This window comes from Rana temporaria, chromosome 7, assembly GCF_905171775.1.
Source record: "Rana temporaria chromosome 7, aRanTem1.1, whole genome shotgun sequence".
Lineage (NCBI taxonomy): Eukaryota > Metazoa > Chordata > Amphibia > Anura > Ranidae > Rana > Rana temporaria.
Window position 1 is genome coordinate 208,340,817 of NC_053495.1, and position 22,688 is coordinate 208,363,504.

General features: G+C 45.5%; 1 protein-coding gene across 1 annotated transcript in view; it reads right to left on the reverse strand.

Annotated features, from left to right (window-relative positions):
• ARTN (artemin) overlaps positions 1–22,688 on the reverse strand; it is a 73,372-nt gene that overhangs the window by 48,364 nt on the left and 2,320 nt on the right. Inside the window, exon 2 of the mRNA XM_040360917.1 lies at positions 10,706–11,132. Within this exon, the coding sequence (XP_040216851.1) occupies positions 10,706–10,982 (277 nt within the window). The 5' untranslated portion in view covers positions 10,983–11,132. The remainder of the gene's footprint in view (positions 1–10,705; positions 11,133–22,688) is intronic.

A 22,688-nucleotide genomic window follows, 5' to 3' on the forward strand; every position in this document is an offset into this window, starting at 1 on the left:
ACCCGCAGCTCATTCACAGCCCAAAGCCGTTTCTGCATTCCTCCGCCCGCCCGCCCGCCCGCCGCGGATCGAGTGACATTACCTGCGTCATCACTGAGCCAATCACCAACTATGAGAGAGAGATTGTCTGCTCAGGCCAGAACTGTCACTTTTCAGCAATGTCTTGTGTAATCTTCTACAGCAGCCTTTCCCGACCTTTTTGTTAACTCCAGAGGAGCCCTGGAAATAATTTTGAGGTTTTGGGGAACCCCCTGCAAAGTCAACTCATTTTGGGGCCAGTTGGAAAAATGCCACTTACGATGGTGGCCAGGGAGAAGAATTCCCACCAGGGGCGGACTGACAACTCATGGGGCCCACCGGGCAATAGAAGATTATGGGGCCCCCGGGCTTACAGATGGCCACCACCAGGGCTGGACTGGGACAAAAATTTGGCCCTGGACTTCATCCAGACTGGCCCACTTTGACGGGTCTCTCCCACTGTGGCAGGACAACTCCCGCCCCCCCCCCCCCAGCCACCCAAGCCCGCGGGAACGACGGCCATACTTAACATTGGTTGCCCCTCATATAGCAGGGGCAACTTTTCGCGGCGCAAATCTAACGTAAACATCGTAACTTCACTGCGTCGACCGCGCGTACGTTCGGGAATTCGCGTATTTTGCTAATTTGCATACTCGACGGGGAAAACGACGGAGGCAACACCTAGCGGCAAAAAAAAATATTGCATTTAAGACCCGACAGCGTAAGAGCCTTACGCCTGTCGGATCTAATGGATATCTATGCGTAACTGATTCTAAGAATCAGTCGCATAGATACGACGGCCCAGATTAGGACTTACGACGGCGTACATTGCGTTGCGCCGTCGTAAGCCCTTTGAGAATCTGGGCCGGAGTTTCCAGAGCTCTCCAAGGTAAGCTGAGTTGCACGAACCCCCCACCCAAAGTGACCGCTGTCACAGGATTGTTCCTAATACTCTGGAGCCCTTTAAAACCCCTTAAAAACTACCCAAAGCCAACCTAATTTATCCTTCCCATACTTCAACCCATTTTTTTAAATGGTAACATTTTGTGAAAATGTCCACTTTTTTGCAAGGCCTTTTTGTGAAGCGAAAACTCCTGATTCTCGCACCAAACCACCGTCCAATCCTCCATGGACCTACAAGTGTTTTCTACAGTCATAACCTTCCTCCCATCTCCAGCTCTGAGACTTTTCTTGGGTTGCCCTATTGCCTGGAGCTCTCTTCTTTGCTTGATTTGACTTGCACCCTTACCATATTCCTAAATACCATAACCATTCAATATTAGAAACCAACTCCACCACTTGAGGAGCCATATAATAGTCTGTTCTAGACTTATAGTAGGCCTTAGGATTATGGTGATTTCTTGAGGTCATAGGGCTGTGGTACTGTAGCTCCTAGTGGTATTATATTTAGAAGGTGTAATTATACTTATTAGGCTGGGCAGGCTATGATACGCCATGCCCTTGCTGGCTAGTCTGTATGTGGGCCCATTTCTGGGAATGTATCTCTTACTTAAATGCTCTTACTGAAATCGTTGGCATGAAATATATTAGGCAAGAAATAATCTCCTTTTTTTTCATCATTCAGTTTTCTTTTAAGTTTTTAATTACATCTTTTAAATCTGCCCCAAATAACATGCTGGTACACCAGGATATAAATTAGAGGCAATTACATTGACCCCTATCATAATCTCATTTTCTGGAAAGCCTTCACAGCCTTCTTTGTGCCAAATTGTTCTACAAGATATAGATAATGTTATCTTTTCATCATCGATAAATATTGTATCTTTGTTTATTTTTGTGTAAAAGTGAAGGCTTCTTTCACCTGAAGCTCATTCATAGCCCAAAGCCGTTTCAGCATTTCTCTTCCTGCTGCCGATCAGTTGACTTGACCTTTATCACCAGAGAACTGTGGGGCAACCACAGGTTACTTGAGAACTCTGAGTGAGTGTTTGCTCAGGCCGGAACACAGAACAGTAATTTTTCAGAATTTCTTGTGTAATACACCAACACAACTTTCACCTCAACAGGCCATTCCCTGGAACTCTCTGCCTCACTTCATAAGACTTCCTCCCAACCACTTCAGAAGATCTCATTATGTTCCTAGGTAGGTACCCAAACCATCCATCATTGTGAACTGGCCCCTACCAAATGTCCTAGGCTTTTGGTGACTGTAGGAGATCCATGGTTTATGGTGCCAACAAGAGGCTTTAGGATTATGGTAAAAAGAGAAGATCTAAGGGTTATGGTGACTACATGAGATCTTAGGGATATGGTGACTCTAGGAGATCTTAGGGTTATGGTGACTCTAGGAGATCTTAGGGTTATGGTGACTCTAGGAGATGTTAATGTTATGGTGACTACAGGAGATCTTAGGGTTATGGTGACTCTAGGAGATGTTAATGTTATGGTGACTACAGGAGATCTTAGGGATATGGTGACTCTAGGAGATCTTAGGGTTATGGTGACTCTAGGAGATGTTAATGTTATGGTGACTATAGGAGATCTTAGGATTGTGGTAAATCTAGTTAACGTTAGGGTTATTTTGACTACAGATTTTAGAATTGTGGTGACTAGGAAATGTTAGGCTTACGGTGACCATAGGGAGTGTAATGCCCCATACACACATTCCGAAATTTAGTCAGAAAAACCTTGGATGTTTTTTCCGACGGAATTCCGCTCAAGCTTGGCTTGCATACACACGGTCACACAAAAGTTCTCTGAACTTTCGACCGTCAGGAACACGGTGACGTACAACACTCCGACGAGTGGAGACAAATTAAGTTCAATGCTTCCGAGCATGCGTCGACTTGATTCTGAGCATGCTTGGTTTTTGGTGCGTCAGAATTGCATACAGGCGATCGGAATTTCCCCCAAGAACTATCCCTGTCGGAAAATTTGAGAACCATCTCTCAAATTTCCTTGGCGGAAATTCCGACAGAAAAATTCCGATGGAGCCTACACACGGTCGGAATTTCCGACCTTAAAGCGGGAGTTCACCCATTTATAAAATTTTTCCCCTTTTCCCCTTAGATTCCTGCTCGTTCGGTCTAGGGGAATCGGCTATTTGTATTAAAATATGATCCGTACTTACCCGTTTTCGAGATGCATCTTCTTCCGTCGCTTCCGGGTATGGGTCTTCGGGAGCGGGCGTTCCTTCTTGATTGACAGTCTTCCGAGAGGCTTCCGACGGTCGCATCCATCGCGTCACTCGTAGCCGAAAGAAGCCGAACGTCGGTGCGGCTCTATACTGCGCCTGCGCACCGACGTTCGGCTTCTTTCGGAAAATCGTGACGCGATGGATGCGACCGTCGGAAGCCTCTCGGAAGACTGTCAATCAAGAAGGAACGCCCATTCCCGCAGCCCATACCCGGAAGCGACAGAGAGGATGCATCTCGTAAACGGGTAAGTAATGCTCATATTTTAAAACAAATAGCCGATTCCCCTAGTAAAAACGAGCATCCATCTAAGAGGAAAAAGTGCTCTCTAAGGGTGAACCACCGCTTTAAGCTCACATCAGACTTTTCTTGTCGGAATTTCCGATCGTGTGTACGCGGCATTAGGGTTATTTTGACTATAGGAGATTATAGGATTGTGGTAACTCTAGGAAATGTTAGGGTGACTATAGGGAGTGTTAGGATTATGGGAGATTTTAAGAATATGGTGATTCTAGGAAATGTTAGGGGAATAATGACTGTAATGGGCCGTACAGACGACCGAACATGTCTGCTGAAACTGGTCCGCGGACCAGTTTCAGCAGACATGTTCGGTCGTGTGTAGGCCCGAGCGTGCAGGATTCCAGCAAACATTTGCCCGCCGAGCCTTTTCCCAGCGGGCAAATATTTCTGGACTTGTTTTAAAACAGTCCGCTGGAATCCTGCCCGCTCGGACATGTTCGGTCGTCTGTACAGACCTACCGTACATGTCTGAGCGCCCGCCATCCCTCGCATGCGTCGAATGACTTTGACGCATGCGTGGAAGCATTTAACTGGCAGGGCCGCCCACGTCGCCGTGTCATCGTCGCGGCGACGCCGCGGACACGCCCCGCGTATTGTTTACGCGCGGATTTATGTACGATGGTTAGTACAGCCATCGTACAGACCGGTTTCATCGTACATGTTTGCCCGTGTGTACGCGGTCTTAGAGATCTTAGGGTTTTGGTGTCTATAGGATATTTTAGGATTCTGGTGACTCCAGGAATTGTTAGGGTTATGGTGACTATAGGAGATGTTAAGATTGTGGTGACTCTAGTAAATGTTAGGGTTAGGCCGGGTACTCACGACCAAACATGTATGGTGAAAGCGGTCCGTCGGACCGTTTTCACCATACATGTCTGCCAGAGGGCTTCTGTACGATGGTTGTACACACCATCGTACAGAAGTCCGCGCGTAAACAATACGCGGGGCGTGTCCGCGGTGTCGCCGCGTCGATGACGCGGTGTCGCCGCGACAATGACGCGGCGACGTGGGCGGCCCGCCTTTAAAATGCTTCCACGCATGCGTCGAAGTCATTCGACGCATGCGAGGGACGGCGGGCGCCTGGACATGTACGGTAGGTCTGTACTGACGACCGTACATGTCCGAGCGGGCAGGATTCCAGCGGACTGTTTTAAAACAAGTCCAGGAATATTTGTCCGCTGGGAAAAGGCCCGGCGGGCAAATGTTTGCTGGAATTCGGCCCGCTCGCGCCCACACACGACCAAACATGTCTGCTGAAACTGGCCTGCGGGCCAGTTTCAGCAGACATGTTTGCTCGTGAGTATGGGGCCTTAGGGTGACTATAGAAGATTTTAGTATTATAGAGACTATGAGAGATTTTAAGAATATGGTGACTCTAAGGAACTTTAGGGGTATGGTGACTATAGGAGATAGGAGATCTTAGGATTGTTGTGACTCTAGGAAATTTTAGGGATACATATGGTGACTAGGGTTATCTAGAAGGTTCTAAGGTTATAAAGATGCCAGGAGATCTTAGGGTTATAGTGAGTCTATGAGGTCTTTAGATTATGGTGACATACAGTAAGGAGCACTTAAGACTGTAGTGACTCTAAGGCCCCGTACACACGGTCGGTTTGGTCCGATGAGAATGACCCGAAGTTCAGTTTCATCGGACCAAACCGACCGTGTGTATAGGCTATCGGTCTGGTTTCCTTCGGTCCAAAATTTCTAAACATGCTTCAAAACCGAACCGATGGACCGCTGCCGCATCAGACCAAACCGATGGTTAGTACAGAAAAGCATCGGTTCAAAACCCGCGCATGCTCAGAATCAAGTCGACGCATGCTTGGAAGCATTGAACTTCATTTTATTCAGCACGTCGTGTGTTTGACGTCACCGCGTTCTGACCCGCTCGGATTTTGGACTGATGGTGTGTACGGGGCCTAAGAGGTTCTAGAGTTATGGTGACTTAAGGAGATCTTAGAGTTATGGAGACTCCAAGAGCATCTAGGGCTATGGTGTCTTTAGGAGGTTCTAGGGTTATGATGACTCTAGGCAATCCAGGACACGTGGTCACCCTACTCTAGGAGGTTATAGGCTTATAGTGACTCTATGAGGTCTTTGGGCTACAGTGACATAAGGAGCTCTTAGGACTGTGAAGACCCTAGGAGATATTGAGGTTATGGTTACTCCGGGAGTTCCTAGGGCTGTGGTGACTCTAGGAGGTTCTAGGCTTATGATGACTCAAGGAGAATCTTGGAGTTATGGAGAATCCAAGAACATCTAGGGCTATGGTGACTTTAGGAGGTTCTAGGGTTATGATGACTCTTGGAAATATGAGACACGTGGTCACCCTACTCTAGGGGGTTATAGGGTTATAGTGACTATATGAGGTCTTTGGGATATGGTGACATAAGGAGCTCTTAGGACTGTGAAGACCCTAGGAGATATTGAGGTTATGGTTACTCCAGGAGTTCCTAGGGGTGTGGTGACTCTAGGAGGTACTAGGGCTCTGGTGACTCTAGGAGGTTTTAGGATTATGGTGATTCCAGGATCTCTTACAGCTTTGAAGATTCTTGAAGGTTTCAGTCTTATGGTGACTCTAGGAGGTCTAAGGTTTATGGTGAATGTGACAGACTCACCAGGGACATCCCCAGACCCTCTTATGTCTAAAATCATCCTATGTCCACTAGGGGCATAGGATGACTGAGAAATGATATCTTGGACTACCTGAGATGGGATTATTATGTAATTATTATCCACAATATATTCCAGGATATCTGTAAAGAACTATTTACTGTTTGTTGATTCTGAACTCAACAGGGTTAGTCAGACAGTAAATATAGAAGGAAATGGTTTGCAATATTGATTCATCCATCCTTGTACTGGCATCTACAACTTCTTGAACAACTACTTCTGTAAAATAGTAACCTAAACATTTAGAGCAATAGTTTCTAGGAAGTGTGGGACTTGGAGGATGAAGTTCTAAAATATAATCAATACAAAAGGAAAACTATATATTTCATAAAGCAAACTCCTATTATAGATAAAACTCAACTGATTATTGGGTTTGCATACCACTAAAGACACAATCTACACAGAGTTTGCATGTTTTTTGAAAAAAATATTTTGTTATTAAATTTTAAGTATTGAGTTTGTATGTTGTCCATTTGTTTGTGTGTTTCCTCTGAGCTTTGAAGTAACATTCCACAGTGAGTTATAATGCCTGAACATACAGGCATTATAACTGGATCTATAGGCATTATAACTGGATCTATAGGCATTATAACTGGATCTATAGGCCTTATAACTGGATCTATAGGCCTTTTAACTGGATCTATAGGCAATATAACCGGATCTATAGGCATTATAACCGGATCTATAGGCATTATAACTGGATGTATGGGCATTATAACTGGATCTATAGGCATTATAACTGGATCTATAGGCATTATAACCGGATCTATAGGCATTATAACTGGATCTATAGGCATTATAACTGGATCTATAGGCATTATAACTGGATCTATAGGCATTATAACTGGATCTATAGGCACGTGTGGTGGAGACAATTCATTTTAAAGGAGCCTTTGGGCAGAGACTAATGTGAATGCTTCAATATTCTCCATAATTGCCTCCAGAAAAGGGGCCAGACCCATATCAGTGTGTAGAAAGAACGAGGATGAGAAAGGAATTTGACCTTGACTTTGTGGACATTAAGTGCCATACACCTCAAACCCTCGAGCTTCAGGGTCCAACCCCGAACGTTCCTTAATGGGATTGTAGAGCAGATAATTGCGCTCATCCTCATTTATAAAGCCCCATTTGTGGGTTCAATCACATTGATGTTCAGAGGTTTCCTTCTTCCCACCCAGCAGCTATGCCAAGAATTTCCATCCATGGAGCCCTTCTGGTCATTGAACTGCGAGTTGTGGAATAAACCATTCATTTTGGGGTTTTTGTTTGAGGAATTCGACATACATGGGCACCACAGTTCACATTTTTTTTCTGACGGCGGTGTGTCTATCCGAGAGGGATAAAGCGAATTGCTCCGCTAAAATGATCTCCGGCTTAGCTTAGTTCTGATAACAAATACTGAGATGATTGCCGTGTTCTGTGTGTTTGCTTATTTTACATTATTTTACTGCTTAATTGGGATTTATCAGCCCTGCAATAACAAGACCAGCCCTGGGCAACTTCATGGTCTGCAGCTCTGCGGATAACGCTGACAATTTATAAAGACTTAATAGAGATTTAACTTGTTTCAAAAGTAATTTTCAATCTTTGAAAAGCTAATATCTCATATGCGCTACGCCGACGTAAAACAGGGAGCCCAGACCAGTATTCACAAAGATCTGGCGCCGTACGTTGCGCCGGCGTAGTGTAAATAGGCCGGCGTAAGCCCGCCTAATTCAAAATAGGCAGGTAGGGGGCGTGCTCCATGTAAATTAGCCGTGACCCCATGTAAATGAATGGCCGTTCGTACGGCGCATGCTCAGAATCACGTCGCAAATACTCCCTAAGAAACGTCTGCTCAATGCTTTCGACGTGAACGTAACCTACGCACAGCCCCATTCACGTACCACTTACCTAAACGACGTAAAATTTGACGGCTGTTCCGACGTCCATACCTCAACATTGGCTGCGCCTCATATAGCAGGGATAACTGTACGCCGAACGTAAGCCTTACGTAAACGGCGTAGTGGGCGCAAGTACGTTCGTGAATCGGCGTATCTAGCTCATTTACATATTATATGCGTAAATCTACGGAAGCGCCCCTAGCGGCCAGCGTAAATATGCACCCTAGATACGACGGCGTACTAAGACTTACGTCGGTCGGATGAAGCAGGAATTCAGGTGTATCTAGTTCCCTGAATAGCGCGCATAGATACGACGGCGCATCTTTCAACTTACGTGGCGTATCAATAGATACGCCTACGTAAAGGGTACGTGAATCTAGCTCATTATATACTAGTAATGGCGGTGATCAATGACTTATAGTGGAACGGTGAGTGTGGTGGTAGTCAATCTGACACTAACTGAGGCCAGGTGGGAACTGACTAATTGAGTAATATCTCCAGTATGCTCATGACTATTACCGTATATACCTGAGTATAAGCCGAGTTTTTCAGACTATTTTTTTTGTGCGGAAAAAGCCTCCCCCTCGGCTTATACTCGAGTCTCCCTGTCTCACTGTGTCCATCTGCAGCCTTATGATCTCCCGGTTCTGTGACATGCAGTCTAGTTGTCAGCCGTCCAGTGTAACAAAGCCCCGCCTTCTCCTCGTCCTAGTCCGTGATAGGCTGAACACTGACTCACTGCTGGGAAACTGAATCAGTGTTCCATCACGGACGAGGAGGAGGCAGGGCTTTGTTACACTGGACGGCCGCCGACTAGACTGCATGTCACATCGCAGTGAGATCAGGTACATGAGGCAGGGAGATGGGCACAGTGAGGCTGAGGCATGCAGATGGGCACAGTGAGGCTGCAAATGGGCACAGTGAGGCTGCAAATGGGTACAGTGAGGTTGCAGATGGGCACAGTGACGCACAGTGAGGCTGCAAATGGGCACAGTGAAGCTACAAATGGGCACAGTGAAGCTGCAGATGGGCACAGTGAGGCTGCAAATAGACACAGTGAGGCTGCAAATGGGCACAGTGAGGCTGCAAATGGGTACAGTGAGGCTGCAGATGGGCACAGTGACGCACAGTGAAGCTGCAAATGGACACAGTGAGGCTGCAGATGGGCACAGTGACGCACAGTGAGGCTGCAAATGGGCACAGTGAAGCTACAAATGGGCACAGTGAAGCTGCAGATGGGCACAGTGAGGCTGCAAATGGGCACAGCGAGGCTGCAAATGGGCACATTGAGGCTGCAGCTGGGCATTTTTGACCCTCTTTTCCACTTACAGTAGATGCTGTTCTCACTTTAGGCTTATACTCGAGTCAATACATAAAATCACACCCATAGGTTGGACAAGATGTGTCTTTTTTCAACCTCACCTACTAATATGTAATACAGTGATTAGTAATTAATACTATACATTGTCACTGTACTAATGACACTGGCTGGGAAGGGGGTTAACATTTAGGGGCAATCAAAGGGTTAACCGTGTGCCTAACATTCTGTAATGCGTGCTGCTTTTACTAAGAGATGTCATTGTTTTATCTCCCTGCTTTGCCACATCGCTGCTCCGTGTACAGGGCCCTGTGTTGTTAATAAACACAGAGCCCTGTGCTGTCATTGGCTAAGCCGATTCATGATGTAGCAGCACAGATGGGGGGCGGCAGGCCCCCTAGCAGGAGCGACCGGATCACGTACATGATAATTGCAGACAAAGGTTTGAATTTACAAATCTTTTAACAACGTTAGAGAATGGAACTGCAAACATGTAAAAATAGGAAATTCACATCGGAAAATGACTTTAAAGTGAACGCTAAACATTTAGATAATGACGGATTATACACTGTAGTTGGTCTAGAACAGCCGTTCTCAACCTTTTTACCCCAAAGGAACCTTTGAAATAATTTCCAGGTCTCCAGGAACCCTTCACAAATCAGTTCTTCTTGGGTCAGGTGCATGGGGTCGCCCATGATCAGGGCATGGAAAAGGTGGGGGGGGGGTGCTGTTGGATGAATGCACTGGCTTTTGGCTGCCCGGGCCACTCTTCTTTGACAGAAGTAGCTGCAATGTCACTCCTGTCAGAAGGAGCTACGGCTGGCTTCTGCTGCAGAGAGGATTCAGATATCTCCTTCGTCCTGTAGGGGGCGGAAGAGAGCAGGCACTGAGACTGAGAACTCACCTCAGTCTCAGCGTGTGAGAGAGGAAGAAGGAGCTGCCTTCATTGTAGGTGGGAACGGCATTTGTGTCCTGTGAGTACAAGGGGGGCACAACTCTGTAAGAGGCACTGTGATGGGGGAACCTAAAGTATATGGGCATAGTGATTGGGAAACATGATGTAGGGGTGTACTGATCCAGACTGGTAGGGGCCCCAGCCATTTACTTTGCCCAGGGGCCCATGATGCTATTAAGATGACACTGGCCGCTGGCTCTACTAAGTAGAACTGTGCAGACACCATCAGGTGAGAGGTCCATCAACCACAGCTCAAGGGACCTCTAGCAGCCTCTGGAGGAACCCTGGTTGAGAATGGCTGCTCTTGAAGAATCTATACAACCTCTTGATATAAATTGTATGAACACACACACACACACACACACACACACACCACTCTTAGTAGATGAACAGAACTCACTGTGAATTAGGTCTTCTCTGCTGCCCCTCTCAGTAGACAATCTCTCGGGTTGCTGTGGATCCCAAACCTCTACGAGCCGAGAGTTGAGTTGAGTAGACGTCTTATCTTCTCCGCTCCATTCATGATTTTGTTCCTCCTCTGTCAATTTCAATCTGTCCTCCCCACAAACACACCCATAGCGTACAATCCTTCCCGGCAGTTGGTCGGAGATCTGTATCTGATTCCTCCCGTGGTGTTGCAAAGTGGCGGTGAGGTCCCCTAGGGCAAAACCGAGCATCTCCAGGGGGTGAGCCCAGTTTAAATCCAGTTCCACAGCACCATAATCTGTTGTTGTGGGACGAAGCTTGTCCAGCCCACCGGTTAGGAATGACCGTGACGAGGGACGACGGGTGGACCACGGCGAGCTCGGAGTAGACGCACTGCGTGCCTGCGGGGAGAGAGGAGAAGAAGAAGAGAAAAGTACAAAGCGAAATGTCATTTATCTAAGAAACTCCCAAGTGTCTGCCCATAACTTTATCACGTATTTCGCCCAATCAGATCTGGAACTGCTCCATCTTCTGATTGGTATAAATAATTTGGGGCTGGTGGTGGGGCTTGGCAAACAATATCACAATACAACGTCAGTAAAGTAGGATAGCGTAGCACCCATGTGTGTCACTCATGACCACTGACACACATCACCGGTGATCCTTCCTTATTACTTTTACAGATTGTACAAGTCATCTCGCTGTCACATCGACCAAAGCACAATGACTTGTTTGAGTAATAGGCTGCTTTCCAGGGTCAGTAAAATGACGCAGGACCTTGGCGGGCAACGTCTTGTAAATCCTGCTGGAATTAACCATGTTATTACTGGATACCTCAAGTTTCTGGACGGAAGGCTTGCATGCTCAAAATGATTTCTATAAACATAAATCTTGTGATGTAAGGATGGTAGAGTGGATCTAACAACATGGGCATCCATAAGGTAGACAATACTCTGCTCCTGACCTCTCTACCTTTCTGATTATACCCACCACCAGGATATTCGACCTGCAACATGATGACCCTTTATGAGATAGAAAGTACTCTTCCCCTGACATTCTATCTACCCTTCTCATTAAACCCACCACCGAGATATCACCCCCTTCATCATGACATTCTATAAGATAAAAAATACTCTGCTTCTGACCTTCTCTCTACCTTTCTGATTGCACCCACCACCAGGATATCCCACCTTCAATATGGCCCTCCATAGGGTAATGAATACTCTGCTCCTGACCTTCTCTCTACCTTTCTGATTGCATCCACCACCAGGGTATCCCACCTTCAATATGGCCCTCCATAGGGTAATGAATACTCTGCTCCTGACCTTCTCTCTACTCTTCTCATTATACCCACCACCAGGATATCACACCAGTCAACATGGTCCTCCATAAGGTAGAAACACTCCTGACATTCTGTCTACCCTTCGCATTATACCCACCACCGGGATAGTACTCCCTTCAAAATGACCCTCCATAAAATAGAAAGTACTTAACATCTGACCTTCTCTTTACCTTTCTGATTACACCCACCACCAGGATATCTCACCTCAATATGGCCCTCCATAGGGTAATAAATACTCTGCTCCTGACCTTCTTTCTACTCTTCTCATTATACCCACCACCAGGATATCACACTGTCCATGACCCTTCATAAGATACAAAATACTCTTCTCCTGACCTTCTCACTACCTTTCTGATTACACCTACCACCAGGATATCTCACCTTCAATAAGGCCCTCCATAGGTTAATAAATACTCTGCTCCTGACCTTCTCTCTACTCTTCTCATTATACCCACCACCAGGGTATCACACCATCCAACATGACCCTCCATAAGGTAGAAAATACTCTGCTACCTTTCTGAGTACGTTCCAACACCGGGATATCACATCCTCTTACATGACCCTCCATAAGGTAGAAAGTACTCTGCTCCTGACCTTCTGTCTACCCTTCGCATTATACCCACCACCAGGATATTACTCCCTTGAAAATGACCCTCCATAAGAAAATACTCTGCTTCTGACCTTATCTTTACCTTTCTAATTACACCCACCACCAGGATATCTCACCTCAATATGGCCCTCCATAGGGTAGAAAATACTCTGCTCCTAACCTTCTCTCTACTCTTTTTATTATACCTACCACCAGGATATCACACCAGCCAACATGACCCTCCATAAGGTAGAAAATACTTTGCTCCTGACTTTCTCTCTGCCTTTCTGATTACACTCACCACCAGGATATCCCACCTTCAATATAGACCTTTATAGGGTAATAAATACTCTGCTCCTGACCTTTTCCCTTTACCCTTTCTGAGTACATTCCAACACAGGGACATCACACCATCCAACATGAGCCTCCATAAGGACCTTTTTTTCTACCTTTCTGAGTACATTCCAACCCTTTCATATCACACCATCCAACATGACCCTCCATAAGGTAAAACATATTATGTTCTTGACCATTTTTCTACCTTACACCCAAAACCAGAATATCACACCCTGAAACATGACCCTACAAAACATAGAAAATACTCTCCTCCTGACCTTGCCCCTACCTTTCTGATTACACCCAACATCGGGATATCACTCCCTCCAACATGATCATCCATAAAGCAGAAAGCACTCTGCTCCTGACCTTCTTTCTACCGTTCTATTTACAATCCAATATCACACCCTCCAACACGATCCACCAGAAGGTAAAAAACACTTTGCTTCTGACTTCCAACATCAGAAAGGTAGAGAGAAGGTCAGGAGCAGAATACGTTCTACCTTATGGAGAATCATGTTAGAGGATGTGATATCCCAATTTTGGAATGTACTCAGAAAGGTAAAAGAGAAGGTCAGAAGTATTTTCTACTTTATAGATACTCATGGAAGATGTGATATCCCGGTAGTGGGTGTAATCAGAAAGGTAGAGAGAAGGTCAGGAGCAGAGTATTTTCTACTTCATGGGTAGTCACATTGGAAAATGTGATATCCTAGTGGTGGGTGTAATCAGAAAGGTAGAGGGAAGGTTCGGAACATCGTATTTTTTACTGTATCAGGTGTGACCAGAGTAGATAGGGAATACCGTAATCATAAACGTAAGCCACACAGCAGATCAGCAGATGAACAAAGGGATGTTCCAGAAACATAAACGTTAGCCAGGCCAAGGTCATACACAGGGAGTCAGCAGATGAGGACAGGGAACAAACAAGACAGGGAGAGGATGGATGGATCAGACTGCAGGGATACAAGGTAACAGGTGGGACCGGATGGGGGTCAGGACAGGGAGACAGGATCAGGTACACAGGTAACAGGTTCAGGGTACAGGAACAGGATCAGATAACAGGCTAGAAGGTCAGGGCCCAGGGACGATACCAAGGCGATGAGAGCAATCATCAGCCGGGTATTTATATGAATGCCTGGACACCGGTATTACAGCCAAGGAGCCAACTGTGCCACCAGCAGGTGAGTGCTCTGACTACAGGCCCTGAGTGTTGGAAGACACCCACTAGTGGACACTGGTACTGCGATCCAAGAGACTGACAGCGCCACCAACGGGTGAACCCTTTCCTGACAGTCATGTTGGATGTTGTGATATCATGGTGTTGGAATGTGCTCAGAAAGGTAGAGAGAAGGTCAGGAGCAGAGTATTTTCTACCTTATGGAGGGTCATGTTGGACGATGTGATATCCCGATGTTGGGATGTACTCAGAATAGTAGAGAGAAAGTCAGGAGCAGAGTGTTTTCTACCTTATGGATGGTCTTGTTGGAGGTGGAATTTTCCCGGTGTTAGGTGTAGTCAGAAAGGTAGAGGAGGTGAGGAGCAGTGTATTTTCTACTTATAGAGGGTCATGTTGGACCATGTGATATCTCGATGTTGGGATGTACTCAGGTTGGTAGAGAGAAGGTCAGGAGCAGAGTGTTTTCTACCTTATGGATGGTCATGTTGGAGGTGTAATATCCCGGTGTTAGGTGTAGTCAGAAAGGTAGAGGAGGTGAGGAGCAGTGTATTTTCTACTTATGGAGGGTCATGTTGGACCATGTGATATCTCGATGTTGCGATGTACTCAGAATGGTAGAGAGAAGGTCAGGATCATTATTCTGCCCCCTGTTTTATTTGGAAGTCCTGATAAAGTGTCCTATGTTTGTATTCTCGACCAATAGTCTGAAATAATCAGATTTCAAAGTTGTGTCTTTTGATAACTTACCCCCCTAGATGTGTACCTACTGTGACCACAAATGTCATCTCAGTAACAGAAAATCAAGCTTTAAATTGCCACCATGGCGATGCTACCGAAGGGTGGAGGGTGGAGGGTGAAGCACTGCTCTTGGCCCCCCAACACAAAATCACCAAACGACACCAAAAGTCTTTTTCTATCAACACAGCGGGGAAAAAGAGATGGAAAATGCGACCGTCTGACACATGCAAATCCACTTCCTCAACTACCAATGGTAGAAAGAAAAGCACTGAGCGCCGGACATGGAAATGAAAATACTCGCATTGTCTTGCATGAAAAGAAGCATTTCCATAGAAGAGGTGACCCGAGAACTATTCAAATGTTCATCTCATGAAGAGGCCATGGCTGTGTTTTGCATTTTTGTTTTTAGGTCATTTTTTATAGATACTAAATTTACATTTATGAATGGAGAGGGTTTTATATTACACAGAAGGATCCTTGAAGATGGCCGGGGGGGGGGGGGGGGCATACATTTAGTTTTTTTAATTATATGCAAATGTCACTTTGTGCCCTACTTTGCATCTAGAGAAAAGTGACACCTAGGGCTAGATTCAGGTAGGGAGCGCGTATTTGTGTACGGGCGTAGCGTATCCTATTTACGCTACGCCTCCGCAACTTTGACAGGCAAGTGCAGTATTCACAAAGTACTTGCTCCGTAAGTTGCGGTGGCGTAGCGTAAATTGGCCGGCGTAAGCCCGCCTAATTAAAATGTGTTAGATGTGGGCGTGTTTTATTTAAATTAATTGTGACCCCACAAACTTACGTTTTTTACTAACGGCGCATGTGCCGTCCGTGGATGTATCCCAGTGCGCATGCTCCAAATTACGCCGCAAAGACTCATTGGCAGGTCCCGGCACCGCCATCCTCACTAAGGGGAACAGGCACTGCCCGCTTCACTACCCGGTTCCTACTGCGCGAGTCACTGCGGCGCTTTATGAATGGGCGGCTGTTCTCTGGGATACACCCAGTTCCCAGAAGACAACGCGAGGAGGACAAGAATGAAGACCAGCCGCGGACTAGGAAGAGGCAGATTAGGAAGATTTCTGGTAAGTAAAAAAAATATATTTTTTTTCAATTTTTATATATATTTTTTTTCAATTTTTATGTCTTTTTTTTTTTTTTTTTTTAGGGTGGACCTCCACTTTAAGTGGTTAAAAAATGTTGCTGCCAATTCTTTAAATTTTTTTTTTTTTTTACCAAAAACATTTTCTTTGTTGCCAAAAAAAAGATGCCCATTTTTTTTTTAATGGGTTACTTTGGGCAACGTGCAACCTTTTACGCGTGCTCATTAGGGGGTGACCACGTGTCCCGCATTTTGCAGGTCTGTCCCGGGCACATTCATTCTAGGACAATACAGTGTCCCGGAATGAAGCTGACACAGCCACCCCCCTGGGCCAATCTGATGCCCCCAAAAAAGGCCACCACATCACCGCTTTACTCACTGACAGTACTTGTCCTGGCCGGGAATGTCTGGAGGAGCACAATCCCCGCCCCCTGCTTGTGATTGGAGAAATCATAAATCCCGCCTCTTGTGTCCAATCACTGTGCTGTGATTCGTTACAGCACAAGCTGATTTTTGGGAAGGGGGGGGGGGTGTCCCTGAATGGTAGTTTGGAAATGTGGTCACCCTAGTGCTCATTATGTGATAATATCCCATCACCAAGGTGGAAATCAGCTACTGACTCAACACGGAAGACTTTTCTCCATTACATCGGTGAAATCCGAGCAGTAATTGCTTACAGTAGCCTACAGAACCCAACATGACACCATCGATCGACAATACACCATGACACCATCGATCGACAATACACCATGACACCATCGATCGACAATACACCATGACACCATCGATCGACAATACACCATGACACCATCGATCGACAATACACCATGACACCATCGATCGACAATACACCATGACACCATCGATCGACAATACACCATGACACCATCGATCGACAATACACCATGACACCATCGATCGACAATACACCATGACACCATTGCTTGACATGACACCATAACACCCTCACTTCTAAGGCTGAACCAAAGTACTGAAGATTGCAGCAGAGAATGTGGGGGGGGGGGGGAATTCCTTCTTCATGTACTTGTCAATGACATTTTAGGATTGTCGGGGAATCTGAGACCTTTCCAAAATGTTTTGACGGAATGAAATGTCATTATCGGACATATGATCCCTACTAAGGAGTCTTTATTTGGTGACCTAAGTAGCAAACCACCACACTGTGCCAAAATATATCACACCGTGAGAAAGATCCATACCATTCAGGAAGAACTTTGTGTATCCAAAGGTGGCCACACATGTATCAATCTGATCCTTCTATAAATCCTCAGAGTGACCAAACTACAGTAATACCTTGGTTTGAGAGTAACTTGGTTTGAGAGCTTTTTTGCAAGACAAGCAAAATGTTTTAATAAATTTTGACTTGATATACAAGCGATGTCTTGATATAAGAGTAGTGTCATGTCACCACTGAGTATAAAAGAGAAGAGAGGCGCCTCTAATGCCGCGTACAGACGGTCGTTTTATGCGATGTAAAAAAACGACGTTTTCTGTGAAGTAAAAAACGACGTTTTTGAAACTTCAATTTTCAAAGACGAAGTTGCCTACACACCATCGTTTTTTCACAATGCTCTAGCAAAGCGAGGTTTACGTTCTCACCACTTTTTTCCATTGAAGCTCGCTTCATAACTAGCTTCTGGGCATGCGCGGGTGTAAAAACGTCGTTTGAAACGTCGTTTTTTTGCTACACACGGTCAATTTCTGTGAAGTAAAAAACGACGTTTTGAAAAACGACACATAAAATTGAAGCATGCTTCAATTTTTTTTGGTCGTTTTTCAGAAGACATAAAACGACGTTTTCTCCCACACACGGTCAATTGAATTGACGTTTTTAAAAACGTCGTTTTTTAACATCGCATAAAACGACCGTCTGTATGCGGCATAAGTGTAGCAATATGGTTAAATTTAATGAAGGTACAACATTTAGCAACTTATTGCTACACTTAGAGGCGCCTCTCTTCTCTTTTATACTCTGTAACTCCTGCTGGCTTCTCTTTTCCCATTCTGGTGGCCTCTCTTGCTGTTCTGGTGGCTTCTCTATTCCTGTTCCTGTTCTGGTGGCTTCCCTTCCTGTTCTGGTGTTTTCTCTATCCCTGTTCTGGTGGCTTCTCTATTCCTGTTCCTGTTCTGGTGGGTTCTCTATCCCTGTTCCGGTGGCTTCTCTATCCCTGTTCTGGTGGCTTCTCTATCCCTGTTCTGGTGGCTTCTCTATCCCTGTTCTGGTGGCTTCTCTATTCCTGTTCCTGTTCTGGTGGCTTCTCTATCCCTGTTCTGGTGGCTTCTCTATTCCTGTTCTGGTGGCTTCTCTATCCCTGTTCTGGTGGCTTCTCTATTCCTGTTCTGATGGCTTCTCTATCCCTGTTCAGGTGGCTTCTCTATTCCTGTTCTGGTGGCTTCTCTATCCCTGTTCCGGTGGCTTCTCTATCCCTGTTACGGTGGCCTCTCTATCCCTGTTCCGGTGGCTTCTCTATTCCTGTTCTGGTGGTTTCTCTATTCCTGTTCCTGTTCTGGTGGCTTCTCTTCCTGTTCTGGTGGTTTCTCTATTCCTGTTCTTGTTCTGGTGGCTTCTCTTCCTGTTCTGGTGGTTTCTCTATTCCTGTTCCTGTTCTGGTGGCTTCTCTTCCTGTTCTGGTGGTTTCTCTATTCCTGTTCTTGTTCTGGTGGCTTCTCTTCCTGTTCTGGTGGCTTCTCTATCCCTGTTCCGGTGGCTTCTCTATCCCTGTTCTGGTGGCTTCTCTATTCCTGTTCTGGTGGCTTCTCTATCCCTGTTCTGGTGGCTTCTCTATCACTGTTCTGGTGACTTCTCTATCCCTGTTCTGGTGGCTTCTCTATTCCTGTTTCGGTGGCTTCTTTATCCCTGTTCTGGTGGTTTTTCTATCCCTGTTCTGGTGGCTTCTCTATTCCTGTTCTGGTGGCTTCTCTATCCCTGTTTCGGTGGCTTCTTTATCCCTGTTCTGGTGGTTTTTCTATCCCTGTTCTGGTGGCTTCTCTATTCCTGTTCTGGTGGCTTCTCTATCCCTGTTCTGGTGGCTTCTCTATTCCTGTTCCTGTTCTGGTGGCTTCTCTATCTCTGTTCTGGTGGCTTCTCTATTCCTGTTCTGGTGGCTTCTCTATCCCTGTTCTGGTGGCTTCTCTATTCCTGTTCCAGTTCTGGTGGCTTCTCTATCCCTGTTCTGGTGGCTTCTCTATTCCTGTTCTGGTGGCTTTTCTATTCCTGTTCTGGTGGCTTCTCTATCCCTGTTCTGGTGGCTTCTCTATTCCTGTTCTGGTGGCTTCTCTATTGCTGTTCTGGTGGCTTCTCTATTTCTGTTCCTGTTCTGGTGGCTTCTCTATCCCTGTTCCGGTGGCTTCTCTATCCCTGTTCTGGTGGCTTCTCTTCCTGTTCTGGTGGCTTCTCTATTCCTGTTCTGGTGGCTTCTCTATCCCTGTTCCGGTGGCTTCTCTTTCCCTGTTCCGGTGGCTTCTCTATTACTGTTATGGTGGCTTCTCTATCCCCTGTTATGGTGGCTTCTCTTCCTTGTCTGGTGGCTTCTCTATCCCTGTTCTGGTGGCTTCTCTATTCTTGTTCCTGTTCTGGTGGCTTCTTTATCCCTGTTCTGGTGGCTTCTCTATCCCTGTTCTGGTGGCTTCTCTTCCTGTTCTGGTGGCTTCTCTATTCCTGTTCTGGTGGCTTCTCTTCCTGTTCTGGTGGCTTCTCTATTCCTGTTCTGGTGGCTTCTCTATTCTTGTTCCTGTTCTGGTGGCTTCTTTATCCCTGTTCTGGTGGCTTCTTTTCCTGTTCTGGTGGCTTCTCTATCCCTGTTCTGGTGGCTTCTCTTCCTGTTCTGGTGGCTTCTCTATTCCTGTTCTGGTGGCTTCTTTTCCTGTTCTGGTGGCTTCTCTATCCCTGTTCTGGTGGCTTCTCTTCCTGTTCTGGTGGCTTCTCTATTCCTGTTCTGGTGGCTTCTCTATCCCTGTTCTGGTGGCTTCTCTATCCCTGTTCTGGTGGCTTCTCTATCCCTGTTCTGGTGGCTTCTCTATTCCTGTTCCTGTTCTGGTGGCTTCTCTATCCCTGTTCTGGTGGCTTCTCTATTCCTGTTCTGGTGGCTTCTCTATCCCTGTTCAGGTGGCTTCTCTATCCCTGTTCTGGTGGCTTCTCTATCCCTGTTCTGGTGGCTTCTCTATCCCTGTTCCGGTGGCTTCTCTATTCCTGTTCTGGTGGCTTCTCTATTCCTGTTCTGGTGGCTTCTCTATCCCTGTTCTGGTGGCTTCTCTATTCTTGTTCCTGTTCTGGTGGCTTCTTTATCCCTGTTCTGGTGGCTTCTCTTCCTGTTCTGGTGGCTTCTCTATCCCTGTTCCGGTGGCTTCTCTATTCCTGTTCCGGTGGCTTCTCTATTCCTGTTCTGGTGGCTTCTCTATCCCTGTTCTGGTGGCTTTTCTTCCCGTTCTGGTGGCTTCTCTATTCCTGTTCCGGTGGCTTCTCTATCCCTGTTCCGGTGGCTTCTCTATTCCTGTTCCGGTGGCTTCTCTATTCCTGTTCCGGTGGCTTCTCTATCCCTGTTTTGGTGGCTTCTCTATCCCTGTTCTGGTGGCTTCTCTATCCCTGTTCTGGTGGCTTCTCTATCCCTGTTCTGGTGGCTTCTCTATTCCTGTTCTGGTGGCTTCTCTATCCCTGTTCTGGTGGCTTCTCTATCCCTGTTCTGGTGGCTTTTCTTCCCGTTCTGGTGGCTTCTCTATCCCTGTTCCGGTGGCTTCTCTATCCCTGTTCCGGTGGCTTCTCTATTCCTGTTCTGATGGCTTCTCATTCCCTGTTCTGGTGGCTTCTCTATCCCTGTTCTGGTGGCTTCTCTATCCCTGTTCTGGTGGCTTCTCTATCCCTGTTCTGGTGGCTTCTCTATTCCTGTTCTGGTGGCTTCTTTATCCCTGTTCTGGTGGCTTCTCTATCCCTGTTCTGGTGGTTTCTCTTCCTGTTCTGGTGGCTTCTCTATCCCTGTTATGGTGGCTTCTCTATTCCTGTTCCTGTTCCGGTGGTTTCTCTATTCCTGTTCTGGTGGTTTCTCTTCCTGTTCTGGTGGCTTCTCTATCCCTGTTCTGGTGGCTTCTCTATTCATTTTCCTGTTCTGGTGGCTTCTCTATTCCTGTTTTGGTTTCATCTCAAAATTCTGTTTTCTCCCTGTCTTTTACATCCCAATGACAGTTGTCACCATCAACAGTTTTCCCTCACCTCTTCTTCTGGTGACTACTTCTTGGATTTTGGATTCCCCCTTCACTTTCTTTCTCTCTGACAGTGGCCACCAGTACAGATCGAGGGGCAGACGCGACACGGATGCCAATATTAACCCTTTCCCAGCTCCACCCAAAACTTGCCTGTAGAACCCCCCTGGAAGGAGAGGAGAGTTTACATGGAGACACTTCTAATCTCAGCAGAGGGTTTGCCGCACCGTCACGCCAGAGACAAGCCGAGACAATTTACTGGAGCTTCACTCCGAAATTGTTACCCTCCACCTTGTAATCTGATTCTCTGCCTGCGAGTCTCAGGAATAGCTGAGAGGTAATCTCACAAATTCCTGTTTGGTGTCTTTTTTTATAATATATTTCTATAGGTCCCGAGTGTAGTAAACACCTTCCCTCCGCCTACGCCATCGCTTTATGAATCGCCGTGGAACTGGGGGTTAAATACGAGGAGTGATCGTGGATCTTGGAACTAATCATCAAATACGAGGAGGACATCATCAGAATTATGAGTTCCTTCATCAGCGAAGGGTCAAAAAACTCCCATCCCGCCGCTTCCTCTCCCACTTTTATATTTTACAGAGCGCAATCTCACCGTTGAGTTCCGTCTGCGATACTTTATAGTTTTTCATTTGCAACAGTTAATATTTCAAGGCGAGCTGCGAGGGGTTCTAACCCCCCGTCACCTCGGGTCCAAGCAGAACTCACAGCCAAGATTTTGCAGTTTTCTTGCATTTTTTGTACATTTTTTTTTGTTGCATTTTTTTAATGCGTTTTTATGCTTCGTGCATTTTTGTTTTGGCCAATGATAAGCATTATCTGCTGTCTTGGCTTGTTGTTGTAGCGGAAATGTATAAAAAATTTACATAAAACACACGCACGTGCATTTTTGATGCATTGTTATTAAAGTGTGTGGGGACAACATTGCACCAAAAGAGGCATTTAAAAAGAAAAAATAAATAAAAATAGTTGCGTTGAGCGAAGACCCACCTTAGGAAAAGACGCCGTTGTGAACCTGACCAGTTCCGGAGTTATAAGAGGGTAAAAGCGTCAACTCCCCCGGCCCCCCGCTAACAGAAGGGACCCCCTCTATACAAAATAGTATAAAAAATTGAAAAAAATGCATAAAATAAAATAATAATAACATAATATTAAATATATACTATAAATATAATGATAAAATAATATCAAATATATATTAATAAAAAAATTACTATCTATACAAAAATAATATAAAACAATATAAAAAAAATTATAAAATAATAAAAAAATAAAAATAAAATAATATTAAATATATATACTAATAAATATAATAATATTAAATATATACTAATCAAAAATTACTTTCTATACAAAAATAATATTAAACAATATAAAAAATTGTATAAAATAATAAAAATATAAAAATAAAATAATATTAAATATATACTAATAAATA